The sequence below is a fragment of the Anabrus simplex genome, chromosome 3 (assembly GCF_040414725.1).
Source record: "Anabrus simplex isolate iqAnaSimp1 chromosome 3, ASM4041472v1, whole genome shotgun sequence".
Lineage (NCBI taxonomy): Eukaryota > Metazoa > Arthropoda > Insecta > Orthoptera > Tettigoniidae > Anabrus > Anabrus simplex.
In genome coordinates, this window is record NC_090267.1 from 409409667 (window position 1) to 409436715 (window position 27049).

The following is a 27049-nucleotide window of genomic DNA, read 5'->3' on the forward strand; positions in this document are numbered from 1 at the left end:
GGGCTGAGCAGCGGTCGCTTGGCCGGCAAAGGCCCATTGGGGCTGTAGTTTGGTTTAGTTTTGGAGTGTTGTAAGATTATAATTATACATATTTAATTTTTGTGATGTTTAGCCAAATTGCTGATGGCTTTCATTCATTCCCGGATTTTCCGTTTTCCCGTGCTGTACATTTTATTTTAATGGTCCCTCCAAAAATGGAGAATCAAGGTTCCACTGTAATTATTACTCTTTTAATAATACTGTTTATCAACAAGATGGGCTTCCCATGGGTTCTACTCTTTCTGGCATTTCAGCCAAAATGTATAATGACAATTTGGAACATACTAAAATTATTAATAACCTCCACAGCATTATTTTCTGGATGAGATATGTAGATGACATTTTTACTGTTATTGACCATTACCACATTGATGTAAATACCTGAATACATTAAACCCACACACAAAATTTACCTTGGAATATGAAGTCAACCATTCTTTGAACATTTTGGATCTCACCATTACCAGAAAAAACAAATCATTCAATTTTGGCATTTATAAGAAACCAACACAAACTTGCAATATTAGGTTATAAGAAACAATTCTCAACATCTAGGCACCCAACAGAAAGTATTTTTTTATAGCCTCATATATAGATCCCTTAACATCCTTCTGTCAGCCATTAATTTTAAAAAAGAAGTTAATACAATAAAATTTATAATATAGCCCTTAATAATGGTTATAAGCATTTTGTTGATAAAATAATTCATAAACTAAAAAAAATAAACCCTCCACTTCCCTCACTAAAGAACCAAAAAGAAATACCTCACTTTCACATATTATAACAAGCAGATTTTCCAGATCACCAACCTATTTAAAAAACAAAATTTTACCATAGCTTTCAGAACTCAGAATAATAACGCCACCATCTTTTATAACACACATAGTCAAAAAGAGTAACATTTATTCCAATTCAGGTGTTTACAAACTTGTCATAATTGTAATTCAAGCTAGGCTACATTGTCAAAACTGGTAGAAATTTCATTATCTATTTATATTGACAATTTGGAACAATTTTTGTTATCTAGAACACGTTTATGTATACATGTCAATAACATGTACCGGTACAATATGTTCACAATGTTGGGAAACGACATGATTAATTTATTTTGCATAGCCATTCACAATGTATTACATTTGTGCAATTCCACGCATGCAACAATATTTTAACCCATGCATTCATGTTTAAGTTATTTTATGAGTCAAGATTGAAAAGACGCCAACACGCCACGACACAAGATTCATACACCCTTTTATCCACCGATTTTATTGTGTCCTTACCATATTTTCAATGATTTTATGTGTAACTGAAGATGTCCCGAAAGAGGGACGAAACATGTATCATCAATATAGTTTAATGTAATCTAATAAATATAGACGATTATGATATCGTTAAGGTGGAACATTTGTTGTTAAAATTTTCACAAGTTAAACTAGAACATGTTAATGTTAAAAAAGCACAATTGATTTTCAGCTATAAATGAACATATATTAGATTTCCAGCATGAATTCACAACCATCGACAACAATTTTTAATTCTCCATAGAGAAAATAAGGGCCGATAGTGGGATTCGAACCTACTATCTCCCGGATGCAAGCTAACAGCCGCGCGCCTCTACGCGCACGGCCAACTCGCCCGGTAAGTATTTTATTAGTGAGCAAACTGGTTTACACATGTTTTCATCAATCTAAGGTTTAAGACTCGCAAGTCTCGGACTTGTAGAAAATATGGACTTTGAAACAGTATAATTGTAATTTAGGTTGTTAATATGGTTTTAATTTGTGTTCAATTTGACGTAGATAAACTTATGTGATTGCCAATTTTTCCAAGAACCTAATATCTAATATCTTGTAATCAGCTGATGATGACGCAAAAAGGGCGTCGAAACTAGTTCTGATTGAAATATATGTTGTAATTTCATCTAAACACCAGTTTTTATGTATTGAATAAAGTGGATCCAAATTATAATAAAAGTTGTTGCCCTTTTCTTTTAGACTAACTTCGACTAGCACAGCATCATCCTGATTACGTGCTTCCATTGCACTATCGAGTCGTTCGAGGGCTCTACCCTGTGTATCACATCCTCTTCCTCTACCATTCGCATTTCCACAGAGTCCAAATTAAAAAATCCAATGACACTAGCAGAATAATCTCAATGACACTAGCAGAATAATCTATCACCCCATGGTATCTCAACAAAAAATCAGAACCTATGATCAAGTTAAATTTCATTCGAGGCAAGATCAAGAAAACATGCTCGAAGAGTACGCCATCAATATGAAGTTTGAAGAAAGCCTGTCTCTTGCATTTAACAGATTTGTCAGGTACAATCCCCCTGAACTTAAGCTGGGCTACTAGCATCTCCAACACGCCCTGTTTGTTCCTTAGGGACTCTATTATTTATCTGAAATGAGTGACATCTGTGCTCCTTAATCGATAAATGTGACAATATTCATATAGCCTATTCCGAGATTAATGACAGGTAATGTATGCCTGAATTCTCGGTCTAGATGGTGGAGTATCCTCGTATAGTTCCAAGTCTTCCATATACCAGTAGTTAATTATGGTTTCACTTAATGGTTCCATCCTAATATCCTCATTTTGGTTCTCAGGTCTTTATTTCTTTAGTCTAGATCGGAGGTTTTTTCCTTGTACCTGCTACTTTAGAGTCATGATCAAGTAATTCATTCCATTGTGAAAGTTCCTGGTATTCCAGGGAAGCTGCTCCAGGTAAGCCGTCAGATTGATTCTGTTCCTTTATGTAGTCCTCGGTATCTCTCCACCTCTTTTCAATTTCTGCTCAATGTGAGCCGTGATCTCTTTCCTGAGTTTCATCCTTCTTCTGCCATGTAGTCCTTGTTCGGTAGGGTGCATTTCCTCGATATAGACATCTTCTAAATCCTCTACATCGAGTGGGAGTAGTTTGCATAACTTCCCTGTCTTCTAAGTGCTCTCTTTCTTGGTGATCTGGAGGTTTAATTTCTATGGGGTTGGCAGTAACAATTTTTACTCCTGTTGACCCTAGGTGTCGCCTGCATGTTTACAGTGTGAAGTCTTCTCAATAGAGTGTCTAATAGTTCTAAATCCTTAATATCGGCAGCAACCAAGATCTCCTGTACATGGGGTGGAAATTGTAATCACCTGAATCAATTCCTTTTCAGGTTACAATGGATCCAGAAATTGCATTTTCATAAGTTGAGCCACGAAGTAGTCTGATTATCGTGACAAATTGATGGAGGTGTTATACCTTTTTGAATTTAACTGCATTTTAACCAAACGCTGTACTTCAGCATTCCGAAATCTCTTTAGAAGGGCCTCTTTAAATTATAAGTAAGTTTTGAAGCTAAAATTAACCTTTACCACTCGTCTGTCGGGTGAGGCCCAACATTACGATATTCCCGTTCCCATCACATGTCGGGGGAGACCCAACATGGCGTTTTATCGCCCACCGCTCGTCTGCCGTCTCTTAGCCGACAAAATACACGATGATATACTGTACTGCCATCTTTTGGTTCCGCGTGGAATTTTGTAGAATCCAGATACTATTTGACAATCAGTCAAAAATCTATTATTTAGATGGCAGTGTAGCCGTCAGTTGTCCACTCACGCACACGAAAGCTCGAGCGATAGTAAACAAACATGGTCGCCATGTGCTCTTCTAGTCATATATATGTCAGGCAACACACGAAACCACAGTATTTTCGCACCTCTGCTCCTAATGAATATATCTAATAGCATTTCACGATGCCTAAAAGTGAACTGACGATGGTCGATTTGTGCACCGTAACCCAACATGTACCTGATGCTGACGGCTGGCACAATTATAAATCAACAGATTCAGATTTCAAGAAATCGCCATTTACAGTGGTTTCAGCCTACAAACTACCGCGAGGTATGAAAACAGAGACTGAATAGAGTTTTTCAATTGCTTTTCAGCGATAATTTGTACACTAAATTATTAACGAAACCAATCGGTATGCGATAACGGTAATAATAATAATAATAATAATGCAAAATAATTAATCTTAATTCCACATATTGCTTTTATTTGCTCCAGTATAGCTTGCTGTAAACGTATATAGCCTAACTACATCATTTAAAAGCAAGTGCCATCTCCAAAATCGTGAAAGATTAATACAGGTCATATAAGATAAAAATGTACATTTAAAATACGAATAGTAGAGGCAACACAGAGAACTTTAATTCGAGGGGTAAGGGTTAAAGGCTGTGAACCAAGAGAGCGAGCGTACTTCTAATAATTTGGCACCATGCGAAGCTGCCTATCAGGACTAATGATTTTCTACGAAATATTCCTCAACATTTACTAGGAATTCTCTAGCAGTATATTCCTCCTTTCCTGAAAATTTTGCGGGTTTGTCACACTGTACTTTAATCATGGTAGTTACACCAGGGTTTTCACCACATGATCCCGTTGAAAATGAGGGTGAAAATAAAACATTCCTCTGCTCTAACAGTGTGACTTTATTGTCGAAGGCATCTACTAGTGTCTGTATTGTAGTTTCTATTTCTTTAACTTCTGCTTGAAGGCCCCTTTTTACCTCTGCTACGTCTTTACAGAGATGTGTGACTCGTGTATGGGTAGTCTCAAGCTGAGTCGTGAAGCATTTATCAAACTCTCCCTGTTTACTTAAGAGGAGGTTAACTTCATTATTAATCCTACCTACATCATTTTTGAGTGAATCCCTTACAAATTTCCTAGACTGAGGCTATCCTACCTTGGGCCAAAGAAAGATTGTCATGGGATTCCATGAATTCCGCCTTAAGATCGTTTAACTCTTGGGATATTTTGTTTGAAGCTGGTATAAAAGAGCTTGGATATCGTCCTTGATGGTATTCACCACCTGTAATCTAATGTCTTCTTTGATTGCTTCGAAGTTACTGACAAACTGAGTACAGTATTAATTTCCGTGAACCTCCTTTCTGTTTTGGCATTAGAGTCACTGAATCGTTTAACAATGCGTGCGCTAGCCTGAGTAAGCCGCTGCTCAAGGATAGTGTTTGAATCAGAAAGTCGTTTATCTGCCTCGGCAAATTTAGTTTCAAAAGCTTTATTCATATCAGTAGTTACCCCCGCAATTTTGGTGTTCACCACGGCAATACTGTTAATTCAGAAGTGATGTTGGCATTCGACTCGGTAAGTTTTTTCTCAAAAGTAGCATTCATATTAGCATTTGCTTTGGCAAGTTGTTGATTCATATTAAGCCTAAGGGCTTTGACAGCAGTAAGTACATTTTCCATATTGACTATAGAGATTATAAATTTGAGTGACTGCAAAAAGATTTTGAAATAGATGTTGCCTAACACGTTAGGGTTGCCGCGTATTACTTAATGTGGCTGACGAGCTCTCTTTTCGAGCCTACCACGCTGGCCGCCACATATACACTCCTCTCTCTGTACCCGTAACTGACACGCACTAAATTACGCGTGTAATGGAGCAGGAGAAGTACGCAGGGCGTGTGCGGTCTTAGATCAGGAGTGTACAGAGAGGGAATTAACATTGCATATACGGGCCACATAAACTTTATTAATGTTAGTAAATGTAAATGGGTTCCCCGTGGCTTTATTAAATCATTGTCAAATTGAACTAGCATCAAAATTTGATGTTTAAAAAGCAGATAAAGTTCATTCTTGATGTTAAATTTCACTAGTGACCATCATCAATATCACACTCCAGTTGCCTGGGTGTGGTTAACAAGCCTCCTCCACTCCTTTCTGTCCTTCCACTTTTCCTGCTCCATTACTTCCACCACATCCAATCCAGCTTCTCTAATGTCCTTCCAAATCTGATCCATCTACCTTCTTCTCGGTCTTCTAACTGATCTCTTTCCCTTAACTTCTCTTTCTAATTCCCTTCTTGCTACCTGTTCCTTTCCATTCTTTTTACATGTCCGAACCATCTCAGTCTTGCTTTCTGTATGTTCTCTACTAACAGTTCTATATTTAATTCACTAGTGATAAACGTTTAATTTTGGTAAAGTTCATTCCTGAAGTTTCAAATGCTCAATTCAAACGAAATAAATAACAAAATAAACTGAGTTTCTTCTTGAAAGAATTAGTCAGTTTGATTATAAAAATATAGTTCATTCTTGAAGTGTCTAATTCATATTATCGAAACTAACCAAGGCTCACTCTTGAAACAACTAATTGGTTGATGTATTGTGAAATGTGTATATGTATGTATTGAAACAGGAACCGCCCGTGATCGAACTGGGAACTGCACGGCGTGTTTCATCAGTTTAAATTGTGCACGTTGTGGACTGTGATGCAACGCTTCCTGCTAGCGAGCTTGCTGTAGCTTGAGAAGGCACGACCACAATGTCATGGAACACGTGGTCCGTATATGCAATGTATACCTATTTCTGGGTAAATTACTGCACACGCTGTCAGTAAGATATCATTAAATTCCATGTCTCTTAGCGCTACCCGAGAAATACCACAGGCAGGTCCCCAATCGTAGCTCCTCATGTAAAGTCCGGGCTGGGGAGTTTTGATCATAATTGGCAGGCCACCTTTCCTGCTGGCAGTAACAGTCAAGTCTGGGAGTTTAGATTATAGTGCCAGGCCAACTTTCCTACTGCAATTCACAATCGAGTTGGGGCGTTTTCACTATAATGCCAGGCCCACTTGCCTACTGCCATTCACAATCAAGTTCAGGAATATTCATTATAATGGCAGGTCCCTTTGCCTACTGTCAGTCACAACTGGTTTGGGGAGTTTTCAATACAATGGCAAGCCCCCTTTCCTCCTTTCAGTTAGATCCCAGTTGAGGAATTTTCATTATAATAACAGGCCCCTTGCCGATTGCCAGTCAAAACTTGAGTTGTAGTGTTTTGATTATAATGACTGGCCCCCTTTCCTAATGCTTTTTTTTAAATTTACAATTTGCTTTACTTCGCACCGACACACAGAGAGATCTTATGGCGACGATGGGATAGAAAAGGGCTAGGAGTGGGAAGGAAGCGGTCGTGGCCTTAATTAAGGTACAGCCCCAGCATTCGCCTGGTGTGAATATGTGAAACCATCTTCAGAGCTGCAGACAGTGGGGTTCGAATCCACTATCTACCGAATGCAAGCTCACAGCTGCGCAACCCTAACTGCATGACCACTTACTCGGTGATTTCCTAATGTCAGTCACAATCAATTTGGGGAGTTTTTATTATAATGGCCGACACCACTGCCTATGCCAGTCACAATCACAATGAGGATTTTTGATTGTAATGGAAGGCCTCCTTGCTTACTGCCAGTCATTATCGAGCTGGGGTGCTTTTATTATTATAGCAGGCCACCTTGCATACTGATGAAAATGTGTAATGCACTAGTATAACTTGGAAACAATTCTCTAAACCCATGAGTAAAGGGTGAAAATATCAAGCTCGATTAGTAGGTGTTATTTTTATTATTATTATTATTATTATTATTATTATTATTATATAATTCGCTGGGGCCATCAAGGACCACGTTAAGTCTTGTTGCATTTGACACTGAACTTGGCCTTCTTTAGAGCCCAAATTTCCCTCATTCTTTGTGAGTGGGCCTGCTTACGCTCCTCTGTCCAAGGGGCACCGTGTCTTCTCTTCGGTTGCTCGTCTCGGTTTAGCCCGTTCGTCAATATTTTCTTGCGGAAGAGATCTCTGTTAAGGGCGTCTTCAGCTGAGATATGTAGTATTTGCAGGTCTTCTTTGGTATTTCTAAACCAGGGAATTGTGGTTTTGGGATTTGAATCAAAAAAGTGAAAGATTTCTTTAGTTAACTTTCTTCCGTCCATTCTTTTCAGATGACCGTAAAATCGTGCCCGTCTTTTTCTGATTGTGTCGGTAATTTTCTCTACTTTGCTGTAGACTTTCTTGTTGGATCTCTTTTGATGGATTCCATTTTTGTACTTTGATCCCAAGATTCCTCTCACAATTTTGCGTTCTCTTTCCTCCAGTTCTTCAAGGAGTCCTTTGTTGGCATTTAGAGACAGGGTTTCGGCTGCATATAGAACTACTGGCTTCAGAACTGTTTCATAGTGACGTATCTTGGTGTTTTGGGAAAGGCATTTTTTGTTGTAGATTGTGCGGGATGTTTGGTAGGCTATTTCCAGTTTGCGTACTCGCTCCTGAAGTGCTTCTTTGTCCAGTCCATTTTTCATGATGATCTCACCCAGGTATTTGAATTTGTCTACTCGGGTGATGTCCCCGTATTTTGTATGGAGTTTTGGTGGAGCCTCTTTGATGTTAGCCATTACTTCTGTTTTCTCAAACGATATCTGCAAACCAGTTTGTTCGGCAATTTCCTTTAAAATTTCAACTTGAGCTCTAGCGGTTTCTATGTCGTTTGAGAGAACAGCAATATCATTGGCAAATGCTAAGCAGTCTGTTGCGATCCCCTTGGATTTGGTTCCTATTCTCAATGGACTGTAGTTGGTTTCCTGTAATCTCACCCGCCAGGTTCTGATGATCTTTTCAAGAACACAGTTGAAGAGTATCGGGGATAGCCCATCACCTTGTCGGACTCCTGTTTTGATGTCAAAGGAATGCGAGAGACATCCGTGGAACTTCACCTTGGATATTGTATCGGTCAGGGTGGCTCTAATTAATGCCAGCAGTTTCAAATCAACTCCAAATTCATTTAAGATGTTTAGCAAGACTTCCCGGTCAATGTAGTCGTACGCTTTCTTAAAGTCCACAAAGACAGACACATACTGCTTGGACCTTAGTGTACAATATCTGATGATCGTTCTCAGATTTTGGATCTGTTCAGCTGTTGAGCGACCTTTTCTGAACCCTCCTTGGTATTCACTTGTGCTTCCAAACGCTCCTGGATGGCAAGTGATAGAATTTTGTAAGTCACGGGTAGCAAAGATATTCCTCTGTAGTTGTTGATGTTCTTCATGCTGCCTTTTTTGTGTAGTGGATGGATCAAAGCTATTTTCCAATCTTCGGGTAGGGTCTCCTTGTTCCAAATTTCTTCTATTTGCTTTTGCAAGATATCAAGTGATTCTTCTGGGGCATATTTCCATAGTTCTGCTACTACTGAGTCTTCACCCGGCGCTCTGTTATTTTTGAGACGGGCAATGTGGCGCTTGATTTCATTTCTGTTGGGTGGTCTGGAATCTGGGTACCTGAGTAAGGGTTCCTTGGTCTCAATGGCGCTTTGCGGTTTAAAGCAATTAAGTAAATTCTTGAAGTAATCTGCCAGAATGCTGCAATTTTCTTCATTTGACGTCGCCAGTGTGCCGTCCTTTCGCTCAAAGCATAGAGATGGTGGTTTATAGCCAGTGAGTTTGCGTTTGAAGGCTCTGTAGTACTCTCTGCTTTCATTCTTCCTAAAGTTTTCTTCTATCTTTTCAATGAGAGATTTTTCGTATTTACGTTTCTCAGTTCTGAACACCCTAGCTGCTTGGGCACGTTGGGTTTTGTAGGTTTCCCAATCATTTTCTGATTTCGTAGAGTAGTACTGTTTCCATGCATTGAGTCTTTCTTGGGAGGACTGATTCGCAGGTACCATTCCACCAGGCATGCTTTTTTGCTTCTCTTGATTTCTGCAACGTCTTTGGCAGCCTCAACAAGGAGACTTTTGGCGTTGTTAAAGTCACAGTCATTTGGTCTAGCCTTCTCCTGGAACTCCTCGACCCTTTGCCGAAGTTTATCGTTGTCGAAGCGTGTGATCTGTTTGGTTGTCTTCCTTGTGTTTGCAGGAATTGGTTTGAATTTCATAAGAGACATATAATGATCTGAGGCCACATTGATGCCTTTCTTTACCTTCACATTCATAATCTCAGGGCTGTTTCTCCTGGAGATGGCAACGTGATCAATTTGGAACTCTCCGAGAGCTTGGACGGGAGAACGCCAAGTCATTTGCTTTCTGGGTAGATGGCGAAAGTGGGTCGACATGACCTGCAGGTTGTGATTTTCGCAAATGGACACCAGTCTTTTGCCGTTGGGATTGGTTCTTTTGTGAGCAGGGTAATTTCCTATAACTTTCTTGTACTTCTGTTCACGACCTAGTTGGGCATTGAAGTCACCCAAAAGAAGCTTGACATGGTGTTTGGGGATTTTGTTTAATTTTTCATCCAGTAGGTCCCAGAAATTATCAACTTCGTCTGGATCAGACTTGTTCTTATCGTTTGTAGGAGCATGTGCGTTAACTAGGGCGTAGGTTTTGTTCGCGCATTTAATTGTGAGTATACAGTAAACAATCTGTCATTCACAGGTTCGAAATTTGCGACCGATTTAAGGATCTTGGTTCTAACAGAAAACGCGGTTCCAAGCATCACAGCTCCATTGGGGATTCCTCTTTGCGCTTTGCTCTTGAAAAATAGGCAGCCTTCGGATTCAAAAATCTCTTCATCTGGGTACCTTGTTTCCTGTAGGGCCATTATGGGTATCTGATTTTCGTGAAGAGCTTTGGTGAGGGTTTTCAGCTTGCCAGTTTGTGTAAGTGAATTTATGTTGAAAGTTGCTAGAAAGGTTTTAGATTTTGGCCTGAGTTTTTGACTCTTTGGGGTACACCGAGACGCTCCGACTCGTCTCTTGCATGATGTCGAGTCTCCCCCAGAATCCGAACGAGACTCGTGCGCCGTGGCATTCACGACGAGGGATTTATCCAAAGATTTACCCCCTGGGGTATGTTTCTTGAAATGTTGTGCCATCATGCTTTTTGACTTCACTTTGCTTTGGACGGGTACCCATCCTTTTACAACTAGGGTTGTTAGCCCTAGAGGTTGCCTCAAGACGTTTTCTGGCTTCTGGTCATTTACCAGTCTTCGCCGTAACCCTGGCAAGGGACCAGTTTTTTTTCACGGTGGTATTTTATTTCCCTACTACCCTCTGACTCTGCTGGCGGCAGAGCCAGCGAGCTTCCCCAATTCCAATGGGACGCGCCCGATGGAGGTAACCGGTAAATCCCCACATGGGTATTATTATTATTATTATCGACGTACTTATGTATGGACTTTATTTGGTATAAATCGTGGTCGTATCATTTATTATTTGTGTTGTATGATCTGTCTTGTGTAACACAACATGTGAAGTTATGTCACGACACTTCAGCTGTATGTTTATTAATACGACTTTACTTAATGTAAGAACACGTAATTAATAGTATATAATTTATTATTACCTGTAAATATAATGTATTAATCCAATGTAATGTTGTGCAACACAGGGTAATAGTCCAGAACAATGCACCTTTGTCACTCGAGTTTTACAGAATGTTCTTTTCATTTATATATAGGTTCATGGAGATTCAAGAAGATATGAGAAAGCATGTTGTGTCATACTCTTCTGGAAACCTGGCCAGGCAAAGTATATAAAAGGGCAGTCTTGGGTTGTTGAGTTGAGTTGTTAGTGAGACTTGTTAGTCGAGTTAAGTGTGTGAACTCATGTTGTGATTCCGTTTGTTTTGGTAGTGTTCTGTAGTTAGTTGACATGCTAATGTGGCAGTCGAATAGTTCAAGATGGTGGTTCATTTGATGTCCAACTATTAAGTGCATATAATTCGTAAATAAAACAGTGTACACATTTGATAGCATCTCGTGTGTGCATCATTGTGATTACGATAATACTGCCTGTCACAATAGAGTTGGCGAGTTTGATTTATAACGGCAGATCATCTTTCCTACTGCCAGTCACCGTCACCCAACCGCTAGGAATACAGAGTAAGCCCGGTACTGCCACAGGTCCACCTGGAAGAGAGGCTACTGATGACACAGCATGATCCGGTCAAAGCAGGAGAGCACGTCAAATGACGTTGAGGAAGGGAGAAAATATAATCTGTGACCAAGGCAAAGTCAACAAGTGTGATAGACTGTTGAAAATGTTTCAAGTTATGGGGGGGATATTGATGCAAGTGTGTAATGGACTAGTATAACTTGGAAACAATTCTCTAAACCCATGGGTAAATAGTGAAAATATCGAGCTCGATTAGTAGGTGGTGGTGGTGGTATTATTATTTATCATCCTCATTTTACAGTTCTAGTTTCCTGGGTACTGTTGGCGAGCCTCTTCCATTCTGTCTTATTGAGATACATTCTGTTGTTAATGACGTCCTCCAGTGACCTTTCCTGATCTGTAATGTCCATCTTTACAATGACCATCCAGTGGGTTCTTTGTCTTCCCACCATCCGTTTCCCTGCCACATGTCTCTCCAAGTTAACATATGCTGTCCTTGTTGGCTCCATCCTCATTACATGTCCAAACCACCTCAGTCTGGACATGCTGACCCGATCTAACAATGATGTAACGATCTCAGCTTCCTTCCTAACCACATCATTCCTTAACTTGTCCAATTTGGTTTTTTGAATTGTGGAACTAAGGAACTTCATCTCGGATGCCTGCAACCTTGATGAGTCTTTCTTGGTGCAGGCTTCAACACCATAGGTTAAGATTGGTATGAAATACTGATTGAACAACACCAGCTTTAATTTTCTTGGTACTTTGGGATCCTATAGGAAAGTTCATACTTGCTGGTAAAAGTGAGAGCTCTTCTGCACTCTATTTGCCACCTCCTTTGTGGCTAGTGTATCTTGAGATATTACGCTGCTGAGGTATGTAAAGCTTTCCACACTTTCTAGTGGATGGTTTCCTAGCATGATGTTCGCTGGTCGTCCCTCTCTGTTTATTGCCATTACTACTGTTTTGAGTTCACCTATCTTGATATTGAACTCCTAGAACTTAACCTTCCATTCATTGAGTCTCGACTGTACTTGTTCCTCAGTTTCTGCGCAGATCATATCATCATCGAAGGCCATTGCATTTAGTTCACCAGAGGTTTTCTTGAAGTTCTTCATTATGTCATCCATGACGGTGATAAACAATAATGGGGATAGTGCATTGCCTTGCTGGACTCCACTTTCGGTCTTGAACCAGAATGAATGTCCGTCACCCAATCGCACACAGCTGGTACAGTTTTCATACACCATCTGAACTTTCCTCACCATTCCCTCCGACACATTTCTTTTTCTCAGGCATTCCCATATCTTCTCTCTTGCAATGCTGTCATATGTCTTCTCAATGTTAAGAAAAACCATAAACAGATCTTTGCCTTTTTCCCAATATTTTTCCATTAACATATGGACACTGAAGATTAGGTCTGTTGTGGACCTGTTAGGCCTGAAGCCATACTGTTCCTCTTCAAACTGTGGCTCTAAAATGACTTGCAATCTGCCAAGACTTTCTCAAAAATGTTAAGCCCATGAGAAAGGAGTGTTATTCCCTGGTAGTTGGAGTATTTTCGGTGATTTCCTTTCTTAAACAGGGGGATAATGACATCCTTGCTCCAATCAGTAGGTGTCATCTTTCCAAACTGCATTGAGCAATCTGTGTAGCCACTGTAAACCCTGGACTCATGCTGCTTTAATCATGTTCGTGCTGACTTCGATCCTGGAGATTTCTCTTGCGGCATCTTCTTAAGGGCTGCTTCTGTTTCTGCCCATGTAATGGGAGGTTCCTCTGTGCAGGTTTCAACAGATGGTTCTTTTGTTCTCCGATCTGCTTCTGTCCTGTTCATTAAGTGATCAAAACGATTCCTTAGAACATCTCTGATATCCTCTTCTTTCCTGGCCAGGTTTCCATTAGGATCCTCAATTGCTTTGATGGTTTCAACTGAATTCCTTTTGATTTTGATCACTCTGAACAATAGTTTCATATTGCCTCTGCTGTCTTTCTTCAGTTTTTGAGTAAATTTCTCCCAGCACTTTATTGTCTCCTACTACTCTTAAACTTGCTCAAGGTCTCTGATCTTCCCCTCGTCCCTTACCCGATCTGGCTTGGATTTCTCTCTATCTTGTTCTTTTTGTGTTATGTTCCTTTCCTTTATTGAGGATCTTACTCTTTCATTCCACCAGGGTGTCTCTTTTTCCCTTACTCTCACGCTTGTCTTCCCGCAAACTTCTATTGCTTCTTTTATCAAGGTGTTTAAATCTTGTCCACTCTACCTCACCACTCTCCACTTCTGTAGGCAGTTGTCCTCTTATACGGTCCTGACAGTCGGTCCTTTTTTACAATCTGTTGTAGTTCTCACACCTTAATCTTAGGTAATTTCCTGGTTGTTATCTTTGGAACATTAATGTCTTTCAGACCTGCTAATAATAATCGGTGGTCGCTATTGAGGTTCTCACTTGGAATCACCTTGAAATCAGTCACACGTCGTCTTCTTTCTTTATCTGTAACTAGCGCTTTGCCCATGGCTTCACTCACGTCATAGTTGAAGGCCACCGAACCAACCTTATGCGTTCATCGACTTTCGTAAGAAATGTAAGACGTGAACGTAAATGATGTGTTTTCCCGTCCCGGCTTCGGCCGGAATTGAAAAGTTTCACATGTATTCAGAGTTTGCTGTTAAATTAAATTATGCTGGAACACACCCTGTAATAACAGTAGCTTCTATTTTTTTTTTAACCCCGTCACACAATCTAGTGCCACTGCACAACTTAGGTGGTTTGAGGTTACGTAACAACATTATAGCTCCTCCTACTTTCAAACGAAGTTTGTGAGGTGGGAATCCTGGAGGATTAAGAGAATTTAGAAATTCTACTGGATAATTGACCGCATCGTCCGTTTGTAATACCGTGTCGACTGATTCAAACCGTATTTCTTCTGCATCAAAATATGAAAGCAATGCTTCATTTATTCCATTAGCAGTCTCATTTTTTGCTGTGAGAATTTCTCACTCGCATAGCCAGTCCATAGATTTGTCTTTCAGATTAGCGACATTGGGATATATCCTTGAAATAAGACTTCCTAAAGAGTTTACTACTGAACCTAAACCTTCAGGAATCAAGCTTTTCCTGGCAACTTCTCATAATTCTCCATTTTCGATTTTCAGAAGAAGTTACGTAAACAGAGATATCTTCTAACTTGTCGCTTAACCTTTCAAAATTGGGACAAGCCTTTTTAAGTGTAAACCTGGAATTTTGACACAGGTTCTCGATATCATTAAGACTAAAGGCAGAAACATTCAAGCACTTACAGAAGGTAGCAGTTATTAACTTTGTCAAAATGAATACAGGTGATCGTACGTTACAATTCATCTGATGAGATGTGATTTTAGGTCCGTATAATTCCCTGAAATCCACAAAGTAAGATCACTGTATGTGAGAACAAAAACATTCATCAGGATTAGACGAACTAGAAAAGATGTATGGACATTTCACGAAAGAATGCTGTGAAGATGAATCTTCTTTGGGTAGCATTATCATCACTTAAGATGAGTTATCTTATTTCCAATAGACATAAGTCTAGATGTGTAACAAAACATTCTTAAATTATTGCAATTCCTGTAACCTACATGTCATATAACTCGTACGTTTCTTTCAAATCTCCTATAGTTAACTATAATAAGTTGGATAGCAACTGTCTTTCATGTTAAGTTAAAAAATGTTGAATTCAGTATTTATCTCATTTAAATGATTATTAGTTCGAATACCTCATTCATAAAATGTTATTTTCTCAATTTTGCAATCGGCGCTGTGAGTGTATGTGCATCGTTATAGCTACATATTTCAGACGCTATGTTTTCGTATTAATTTTAAATGACAAATGTTATCTCTTCTAAAGTTACATGACTAAGTGGAATGTAATTAAAATAATATCTAACAAGATTAACTCAAAAAACACTCAGCTAACTGTACCCTCTAACACACAATGCATTGAATCTGGTGTTAGCTCTATCCTCAGGGTGGTGTAACGTACACCAGCCAATGGCAGCGCAGCTCCCCGGAATGGCCTACCTGTTAGTATTCTAGTTACATTGAGTGTAAGCATTCTTTTCACCCAGTCAGATCTCTTTCTCCGAAGTGATGATCTATAGTTTTAATGAACTTGTAAGTTTTCTGAAAGTTCAAATTAGTTAACATCAAACTCCGAGAAAGTGTTGTGGGACATTTTCGATATATTAAGGAGGATAAATGGAAGTCGATATGTATAAGGAGTTTCATTTATATGAAGGTTCTAAGGAGAGCCATTGCATACGGAATTTGAACAATCCCTATCAGAGGCAGAGTATTTTCTCAGGGTTTGATGTTAAAACTTAATTTGGACTTTCAGGAAACTTTTAAGTCCATGAAAACTATAAATCATAGCTTTGGAGATATATATCCAGCTGGGTGAAAGAAATACTTACACTTGCATTCTTATGCTGAAACCCCACTTTTGAAACCCCCATCCAGCCGTGCCCCCTTGGGAAATTCTGGCAATTTTTGATTTTCCTAGGGATCCCGAGGGTATCTCTGGTATGGTTTCAAGATTGTAGGATGCCTGGAAGTGTCTCATTAATTCTTGTCTATTTTATTTTGTATACTTTTGTATAGATTACTTCACATCCAGTACCGATATCCTTAATATACTGAAAATTTTCCAGTTTTGGTAGAGAGTTGTCCACATTTTGCTGCTGACAGCCTAGGTGCCGGAATACGTTGATGCGGCCAAGGCCGCGCAACCTTGGCCTCGGAATTTCTAGTACTAAACCTAACATTCAGCCATTAGAAGACCCTTCTCTGGAAGTTCCCTCTTCCGCTTTGTCCACAGGAAGTATACAAGTCAAGCCCACTTATTTTGATTTTAAACAGCCATAATTACGGACTCAAGTGATAGCACTTTCATTCCAAGAAGAAACAAATTTTAAGAACATAAATACAAGCGAACCTGAATGTTCACAAATATTAACTACCATATATGATCTTTGTTATTTTATTCACTATGATATTTTATGATTCAACGTATGTTATTTATCTTAAGAAGTGTGATTATGTGATTTTTTAAATGTTATAAGCCTTTTTATATAATATCTTTAAGCTTAGCCTTAAGTCATTTCTACTTCCTCAATTTTAACCTTAATGTTAAAGATAGCATGGCTGATGATACCTACATTATAGGTGAACCATGTCCAAATTTGAACATGTAATTAAATGATAACCGGAAGAAGTAAAGCAATTTCTACATCAAAAATAAGGAAAATTACAGCAATTAAGAAGAATCATAAGGAGAAGGGAATCAAAAATTAATGTATTGAAAAGGTGGACTTCCAAAAGACACTTATTTCATAAGTGTACAGTACAGTATTGTTAATACGTATGTATTGAATACATTCAGAAGGGTTCAAGATGATTGAGGCAGCGCTGCTGTACATCAGTGAGCAGAAGGAAGCAACACCACCTGATATCATCTGCTTGCATAAGTGGAGGGATACTGCATCATGGAAGAGAGCTAAAGCGGCGAAGCAGTCTTCTATCAAAAACTTTTTTTTAAACCACAAACCTGTAAGATTCAACATTTACGTTAGACTGGCGTTTTCACATGTGTGTAACGAATATGTTTAAACAATTTTTATAACAATTAAGCTTATGTTTTCTGTTAATGTTTTATTTATTTTAAGTGTTACTCATATGTCCTTTACATTGCAGATCATTTTATGTTTCCTGTAATAATCTCTGAAACGTGCAGTAGGCTACTGTACATACATAACAAACACTTATAACTACCATGTACTATGTAAGAAGTCAGAAAATATTAATAAAATTGGGTTTTGATATTAAAAAAAGTGTGTTTTCAATGGTATGGCTGGGGACGAAAGAGAGTATTTATAGAACTCCGGCCTATCCGGGTTTATTGTTATCTGGCTTGACCTTCCGCCACATTAGGCCAGATAGCCGAGAGTCTACTGTATCTTTAATATCTCAAAAGTATCCCTCAACATTTTCTCGGGGTTTAATGTTAAAACTTAATTTGGACTTTCAGGAAAGTTGTAGCATAACATATTAGTTACTAATTCCCTGGTTCTATAAATTCACTGATCAATCTATTGAATGAGATGGCTATATAATACTGATCTTGCAGTGTAAGATAACATCCAAGAGTTGGTGTGTTCAAACTTATTGCAAGCCCTATAGGTAGGCCTAGATGGTTTCTCAAGGTTTTCAAACAACCTTAAATGAGGCCAGGACCACTACCTGCCCAGAGCTATCTCCTTCCCACCCCACTGCCAAAAATCTGTGTGTATCAGTGAACATAATACAACTAACTTACCTACAGAAAAGGAAGGGGGAAAAAAGAGAAACAATAAACGTTGCAAGAAGAAGAAGTAGTAGTAGTACCGGTAGCAGCAGCAGCAGCAGCAGCAGTAGTAGTAGTAGTAGTAGTAGTAGTAGTAGTAGTAGTAGTGTTGGAATTAATTTTTCCACTAAAAACCTCATTTCCATCCTTTAGAAGAAAGGTTTAATATAATAACCAATTATATTACAAGTTCAAATATCTGGGTGAATGGATCCAACTCAACAAACTGGATAAAGAGGCAAAAAAAGGCATGAGCCAGAAAATTAAATCTGGCCTACAAGCTAACACAGAACAGGTATAACAAACGTGCAATATCGTACAAGGCTAAAACCCAACATTATACCTTAGTACAGTAATAAAACCAGAAGGATTGTACGCTTCAGAATGCCTTATTTTAAATAAAAGAAAGTGGAGCTGCAAGAACCCGAAAAGGAAAGGAAGATTCTGAGGAAAATTCTGAGACCGCAGAAGACTCGTGATGGCATTTGGAAGAAAAGGAGAAATGAGGAGCTCTACAAGTACACTGAAGAGAACACTGACACAATGCGGAAACGAAGGCTGAAATTCTACACACACATACTAAGATTGGACGATAAACGACTGACCAAAGAGATCTTCAAATACATCATTGGGTTAAAGGCCACCTCCAAGTGGGTAGAAGACGTCAAGAGGGATGCGGAAGAAGTTAGAATTACACTACAGATGATCCACAATGGAAGAGGTTTCAGAAGAAGCGTAGACAGTCTAAAATCATTTGAAGAGAAACCACTAAAACGGAGGTGGGAACGGATCATTTCTGAAGAGGAGAGAAAGATGAGAAGTGAAACAATGAAGAGGTTTTGGGAAGAAAAGAAAGGCCAAGAAGCCTTAAGTTCTATGTAATCCATACTCGGCCAAATTCGGAAAAGAAAAAAGTATCATGTTATTGGTTTTACATCCCACTACTAGTAATTGCTTTTACGTTTTTTGGGGATGGGGAGTGCCGAAGGTTTGTCCGACAGGAATTCTATTACGTGCCAGTAATTCAATAGACATGAGATAGCACATCTGAGCACCTTTAAATACCACCAGAGTGGGCCAGCAACAAACCTGTGAACATGGGCATGCTCCAACAGTGTGAGACACTCAACCCAGTAGGAAAAGAAAATAAATTTCATACAAACTAAATTACCAATAGGCATAAATCACTCAGAATTATTAATTTAAATTATACCAAGAGTTCATATGGATCTAATATAGCTCACTCAAATTTAAGTTTATACTGAAACACTAAAAAATAATTAAACTTACCTGCAGGAAACTTTCCTGTCTGCAAGGATTTACATGGTTCACCAACACTGGGTGTTGACCCTTTCACTTCGTTTTCTTTTGTAACGTCCACACTCAGACAATCCACAAGATCTCTCTCTGCATCACTTTCAGTTTTGACAAAATGAGGATCAACCGCAATTTCACCACTTTTTGAAGGGGGATCAGATGTAGAACTCTCCTGGACTTGACCCTCTAGTTTTGTATCACAATTAATTTCTTTCCTTTTAACACCTTCAACTGATTTTACCTCAGACACCTGATCAGTAATCTTTCCACCACTATCCAAATCTGAAGACGAGACTGTGTTTAATAATGAAGGACCATACTCCTGATCAGATTTTACTTCAACACCGTCACCTGCTAGATTATGCACAGAAACACTCTCAACTAAAGTCAGTTGTTTCTCTTCATCACAACCCTTAGGACTATTTTCAACCACAGAAACATCACATACATCTTTATTGGATTTCTTAATTTTCTTTTTCTTGAGTTCACTAGAATGCTTATGCTTTCGTTTACGACTACTACTGTTTGTCAATGAATTACTCTCATTGCTGGAGTGCTTTTTATGCTTACTCTTTTTGTGTTTCTTGTCTTTGTGTTTATGTTTCTTCTTACTCTTTTTACTCTTCTTAATGGGATCTACTTTTTCAGGCTTAACACCAGAATCCTTAACAACAGAAGCCTTCACCACCACATCAGGTATTTTAGGTGGTTCAGCATTAAATGCTCCAAATAGTTCAGAAAGAATCTCGGTAGATGACTTTGTCGGAATTTCTGGCTTGGTGGAGAGAGGACAATTGACTTTGTTTAGGATTGCTTTGATATCAAATAACTCCTGATGGCTAGTATTACTTTTAATTTCCTTCAGCGGTAATTCATTATTATCATCATCTGCCGATGAACTAGAAGTAGAATCATCTGCTGCCATATTCACATATTATTTCAGGTTAATAAGGGCAACAATAAGCAAGACGTTTATGGCTCTAACATGCTATACACCCTACTACAAACTTACTGCTATATAAACAAGCTATCTGGTCATATGCGACACAGAAAACGTGATCAGCAACCAATTCTCCGAATGAGAACATTTTTCACCAGTTCGCTAAAGGGTACAATGCATTTATGTAGACTTGCGACTGAATAAATATGCTTATACTCTCACTGAAGGTTCGAGCAAGGACATGCCATTATTCGAAGATGCTTTAAGGTTATCACAGAAGATACGGACAAGAATGCGTTATCAGCAGAATAATATTTGAGTTAACATTGTTTAAGTAGGACTACGTTGGCCACACATCAATTTGCAATCCGAAAAATCAGCCACATTTTAACGTGTGACCCCAAAAGCTGAGAACACTATGAATGAATGTACACAAGCTGATCAAACAGATACGATCACACCACGACGAAGTCGATTTAAAAACCTAAAGACGCTAGATTTGCCCTCGGAGTTAACCACAATAAAGAAGAGAATTCTTTCCGCAAATCAACCTTCCTAGCATTCTGAATTAACATTGCCCACACGAACAATGGTTCAGAGCATTCACAAAATATAAAGAACACTTTCAACCACATACAGGTTCATTCAACCACACACAAAACTGTTCTTGCTTGACATTTTCACTCTGCTAAGATTATTGAAATTTCATGCTGAACTATTGGTAACCTTGAAGAAAAAAAGCACACAGAAAAGCGTTATAAAAAGATCGACTAAACACGGCCGACTTGATGCGTCGCTCTAGCTAGCTCCTTACCGGCCTTGACAATCGGGTCCACGTACTGTAATCGGAGTAGTTACACAACTCGACACGTGGCGCTGGCGGCCGACCTATTTGCGGTAGAAATGCATACTTCTTTATGGAAAATATATTGACTTTGGTTGCCGATTTATCGTAATTTAGAGCTATGGAGAATATTACATGGGATAATACTGTTAAAATGATTAATCTTCAAGGTTACTTTCGTTGATATTTGCCAAAATGATGTCGTGAAATGAAACTGCGGGGAGATGACTTAGTCCAGCTGACGTTCTGATATTGACTCTGATTGCCGATGTATCTTAATTTAGGGAATAAAATAGTATGTTACATTGACTAATATTGTTAAAATGATTAATCCTAAAGGCTACTTTCATTGATATGTGCCAAAACAACGTCGTGAAATGAAACTACGGAGGATGGAGTAGTCCAACCGACGTTCCTTAATTGTGAGGAATAACAGTAATCGTTTTTATTATCATGGCATTTAGATACATAGCAGAACTTACCACAATACTTTTGTCTTCCGATGTTAATATCGAGATTAAGAGTCATTGTTCAATTAGAGTTTTAAAATTCTTCAAGCGCTGCTCTCGGGAAGGGGGCTGGACAAAACATAAGAGTCTTACTTTTTCCATATTCGTTGTATGCATAACATAAATATTTTGATTCAAACATGTTTAAATGTTAATTTCAATGTATATAGTTTCAGATTATATTTCATTCATACCTTTCACTAGAATATTAAATACCGGGCAAGCTGGCCATGCTAAATTCAGAAAATAAATTTTACTTGAAATGCAGTAGGGTGGAACAAGTTGGCCGCACGGCGTGGAGCTGTGAGCTTGCATCCGGGAGATAGTGGGTTCGAACCCCACTGTCGGCAGCTCTGGAGACGGTTTTCCGTGGTTTCCCATTTTCACATCAGGCTGTACCTCAATTAAAGCCACGGCCGATTCCTTCCCACTGCTAGCCCTTTCCTATTCCACCGGCGTCATAAGACCTATCTGTGTCGGTGCGACGTAAAACAAATAGCGAAAGAAGAAGAATTTTAAATAAAAATTCAGTGAGAGAAAAGTATTTTGAGTAAATAAGATGTAAACTGTTCTCTGCTCGATAATGATGATGATGATGATGATGATGATGATGATGATGATGATGATGATGATGATGATGCTTGTTGTCTAAAGGGGCCTAACATCTAGGTCATCGGCCCCATTGCTCAGGTAACACCACTTCATACGCTGGCCTTATTGTCATAGCAGTAGTGATTCTTACTTGTCAATGTTTAAATGTTAAACTTCAGATTATCTTCAACAAAAATGTGTTGTGTTGCTGTCATGTGGCAAATACGACACCGCCTAAAGGATTATTCTATGAAAGAAAATTCATGGGTAAAAATGATTAGCGGCCACTCACGGAGGCCCGGGTTCGATTCCTGGCCCTGCCACGAAATTTCAAAAGTGGTACGAAGGCTGGAACGGGGTCCACTCAGCCTTGGGAGGTCAACTGTGTAGAGGGTGGTATCGATTCCCGCCTCAGAGATCCCCGAAGTGGTTTCCCATAGTTTCCCACTTCTCCAAGCAAATGCCGGGATGGTAACTAACTTAAGGCCACGGCTGATGCCTTCCCTCTTCCTTGGATATGCCTTCCAATCTTCCCATCCCCGACACAAGGCCCCTGTTCAGCATAGAAGTTGCGGCCGCCTGGGCGAAGTACTGGTCATCCTTCCCAGTAGTATCCCCCGACCCGCAGTCTCACGCTCCACGACACTACCCTTGAGGTGGTAGAGGTGGGATCCCTCACTGAGTCCGAGAGAAAAGCCAACGCTGGAGGGGTAAACAAAGTAAGAAAAGAGAAAGAAAGAACGGAGGTAAATACCCGACATAGAAACGGAAAACTAAGACATAGTTTTGTCCTGGTCTGCAGAGAATTCGTAAAATGATAGTGTCCCTTTGCTTTTTTTCCTGTTCGGAATACAAAAAAGGCTCACAGCAATATATATTCGAATATTTCCTAACACAGTTAAAGAAAAGCAAATCAACACACCATTAAAAAACGAATTAGCACATAAATTAAAATCCTTGTTCAGGACGAAGTTACAGCGAGAAATCACTTTGTTCTTGTTTCCATAAAATTTCTGCTCGAAGTAAAAGGTGCACAAGAATGTCTCGAATTCCAAGATTTGTAAACACAATTTAAAAAAATATAATCACCACACTACACAATAAAAAATAAACTCACTAGCGCATAACTATCAGATTTCATTATCAAGCCAACAAGCACCTCATTGCGAACACATTGCTAACATTTACGACAGCAAAACCAAAAAATAAAACTGGAAATGCGGCAATTTGCGGTATACAGCATCCTGTCAATGGGTAGTAGGCCAGCGCTCCAGCGGCATTATGGTGAAACTTTCCAATTACAGCTTTATGCTGGGCTTCACAAGCGATTGTCAAGGCCGGTATAAGAAGCGCAGCGAGGTATCCAGTCGGCCGTGGACTAAAATATCGTAGATAACGAGCTAGCTCGTTGAACGTAGACCAGAATGCTACAGTCGATTGAAGGGAAAATGGTGGAATACGTGGTGGTCGTGGTGGTAGTAGAAGGAAAGAATAGAATATTCGCATTCCTTAGTTCCGGAGAGCAAGGAACTGGGGAAAGAATAATCTTTTATTGCAATCCAAATTATTTTGATACATGCATAATTTTATTAAAATTAATTTATCTAATAATATTACAATAACACCTACTCACTAATTACACCAGTTCTCTGAATTGTAGTTTCTAAATCTTTTTCCTAGACATCATACCGTCTCTGAAAGCGGACAGTTTACTCCTGCACCACATCCTGTGTTTTTGATTCGGCCAAGTGACGACACGGCATTAATTTCGCACCTAGCCGACACAAAAAAGCAAATCGGCTGACACCATGATGGAAGTCGGCCGCCCCCAAATATCCACCTGCCTCGTCCTGGATGTCGACACTGCAATTTCCATAGACTCAATCCTCTCCGATCTCCGCACGACTGGAGTCTATCATGCTATCCGGCTATATGACGGACTCGACGCAGCATCTTCTGTTCTTCTCTACTGCAACACTCCAGCTGCAAGTGATCGCCTTCTTCATACTGGAGCATACATCAGTTGTCGTCTCCATAGAGTGGTCACTTCTCCTGGACGTCTTCTCATCGAGATCCACTTCACTTCATCTGCTTCGATTGCCGCCTGCACGCCACCTCCATACATCCCCTCTCCTCCATACATTCCAACGACACGACGTTCGTCCTTCCCAAGCACCACCACTACCACTACCATCACCACCAACTCCCCAACACCTCACTCTTTCTTCACAACCCCTACCACTACTCTGGTTACATCCCATTCAACCCCTCTAATGACCGCTACTCTCCCCACTCTTCCCAGTCCCGCCCACCCTCTTCAACAACCCGCATCTCTACCCACACCAGCAGCAAACAAGGCACGTCTCTCGTCATCACCACCATCAACGGACTGCACCTGCGTCATCCGCGGCGTGGATCCACTCCTGCACGACGAAGACATCGCCCAGGAACTCCAAATGGCGGGCACGCCTCTTCGACGGGTCTCCCGCATCTATCACGCCTCTGGACCTTCACGCCTCGTGCGCCTTCACCTACCGACTCCTACGGATGCACAACACCTCATCGCCACTGGACTACATCTTCACGGCCGATACCATCACGTAGAACCGTCTCGCTCTTCTCCCCAACCTTCTAACCGCCCTACCACGACCCGTCGTCGTTCCCGGCCCACTCCTTCTTGCCAAATCTCTCGTCCGCCCAACCTCTATACCTCTCCATCGCCCCTTTTCCATTTCTTACTCACTTCTTTGTTTAAATTCTCTTCCCTCTTTCACGTCCTCGCCCTTAACCTCCCACCTCCATATCTAGCATAAACTTTTCCTTGTCTCATCTCAGTTGCACAGACTGTTCCCTACTGCTTACACTGTAAATCATGACTCTATTCTCTCATATGTTGTACCATTGAATCTTATTTTAAATAAAGCTCATATTATCTTTACACCCCCTTAGCCAAGAGGACGCCTCCCCACATCTCCTTTTCTATTTACTTCACCTTTGCTCCAATCCCCTAAAAATTCGCATATCCGTAGGCCACCTCATTAAATTTGTCACATCGCTCTTCCCATCTCACTCATTCCTTGTTCCTCACAGTTCTCTTCGCTTCCCTTGGTCCGAGCGAGCGCGTCACGCTCTAAGGGGCCCGCCTCGCCCTTCAGGTGGGGAATGAAAACGAGTAAAGTTTCCTAGACGTTAAAATTGTTATATAGTCTAAGACAACATGTATCTTACTCCAATTATCTCGTTTAGTGCAAATATGTATTTGTGTCGCTAGTCTGAAGTCTGAAAATTATATCCTTAGCTTGCAATAGATATTATGAAACGAATGAATGAATGAATGAATGAATGTATGAATGAATCATAGGATAAATTTACTGATTGGAATATACTGCTGGGTATCCGGTCATAATAAACCGCAATAGCGGATTCATCTCACGTCATAGGTCTACATGACCCCGTAAGAGAAACGGAGCAAGGGATGGACAACCAACAAGAAAATTGCATGAATGAATGCATGATAAATTAATGAATGACGACTGAATGAATGGTTAATTAATAATTGCACAAAAGATTGAACGAATGAATAAATAATTGATTACACGAAATAATTAATTAATTAATTAATTAAAGAACGATGAATGGATGAATGAATAAGTTATTGGATGATTGAATGAGTTGCATGCTCTCAGCCTACATCTAGGGAACTCCAGCCGAAAAGGTGCGAACATTCCATGTAGATGAATGCATGACTGGGATGCCGCAGTTCGTGGTAAGAATTCATCCATTCTGACACAATCATGCCGCCTATTTGGTAAAAATCTATCCATATAATCGCTTTTTTTCTGGAGTTCATGATATAAAGTTTGGTATTGTGTCGTAGAAGGCAATTGAAATTTTAATCGCTGTTATTCTATATAGAACGGTTGTCTTGTGAGCTCATAGGTTAGGATCAGAGAAGCGTTTCTTTGCCAGGCAGAGAACCCTTTTTTTAAGATACATGGTCTTCACTCTTTCCAGTATAGCTAGGGCATCCTTGATTAGTTATTCCCAGATAATGTCTCAGACGTATGTCATGATGGGTATGTATGTACGTAGACATTTTTCTCTTAGCAGCATGTAAGTGTTTTTACATTTTTAAGTCGCATCGGCACAGATAGGCTTTATGGACGGTGAGATAGGAAATGCCTGGAGTGAGAAGGAAGTGGCCGTAGCCTTAATTAAGGTTTGCGTTGTGTGAAAATGGGAAACCATGGAAAACCATCTTCAGCGCTGCCGACAGTGAGGTTCAAACCCACTATCTACCGGATGCAACCACACAGCTGCGCGGCCCAAGCCACATGGATAACTCGCCCCATGTATGTAAGTTGAATATATTTGGAAGCTGGAGAAAATTAGAGTATCTAGCAGAGAATAGTACTCTTCCGTGATTAGATACTCTCTAGCTGGGCAGGTAGCAATCAAACATAGCTGCATTCAATGATATTATTAAGAATGAAAATCACATAAATCAGAATATTAGATGGTGATGATGATGATGATGATGATGATGATGATGATGATAGAAAACACTCGTAATCAATTAGGTTTGTCCTCCAGACAGGATGCCTCTTCATCTATGCGTTCGGAAGTGACAATACAGTCCAATGCGGGAGTTACACAATTTGCCACAGTGATGACAGGTAGTCCCAGGTGGAACAGTCATGTTGTTTCTATTTCCCCTCAGCACTTCTCATTCTTTCCTGCGTTGCCTCTTGTCATT

General features: G+C 39.8%; 1 protein-coding gene across 6 annotated transcripts in view; it reads right to left on the reverse strand.

Annotated features, from left to right (window-relative positions):
- The window catches only part of LOC136866438 (protein Son), a 372657-nt gene extending 351638 nt beyond the window's left edge, over positions 1-21019 (reverse strand). For all 6 annotated transcript variants that reach the window (XM_067143378.2, XM_067143379.2, XM_067143377.2 and 3 more), the window contains exon 1: positions 19383-21019. In XM_067143378.2, the coding sequence (XP_066999479.2) occupies positions 19383-20334 (952 nt within the window). In that variant the 5' untranslated portion in view covers positions 20335-21019. The remainder of the gene's footprint in view (positions 1-19382) is intronic.
- Positions 21020-27049: the final 6030 nt, after the last annotated feature.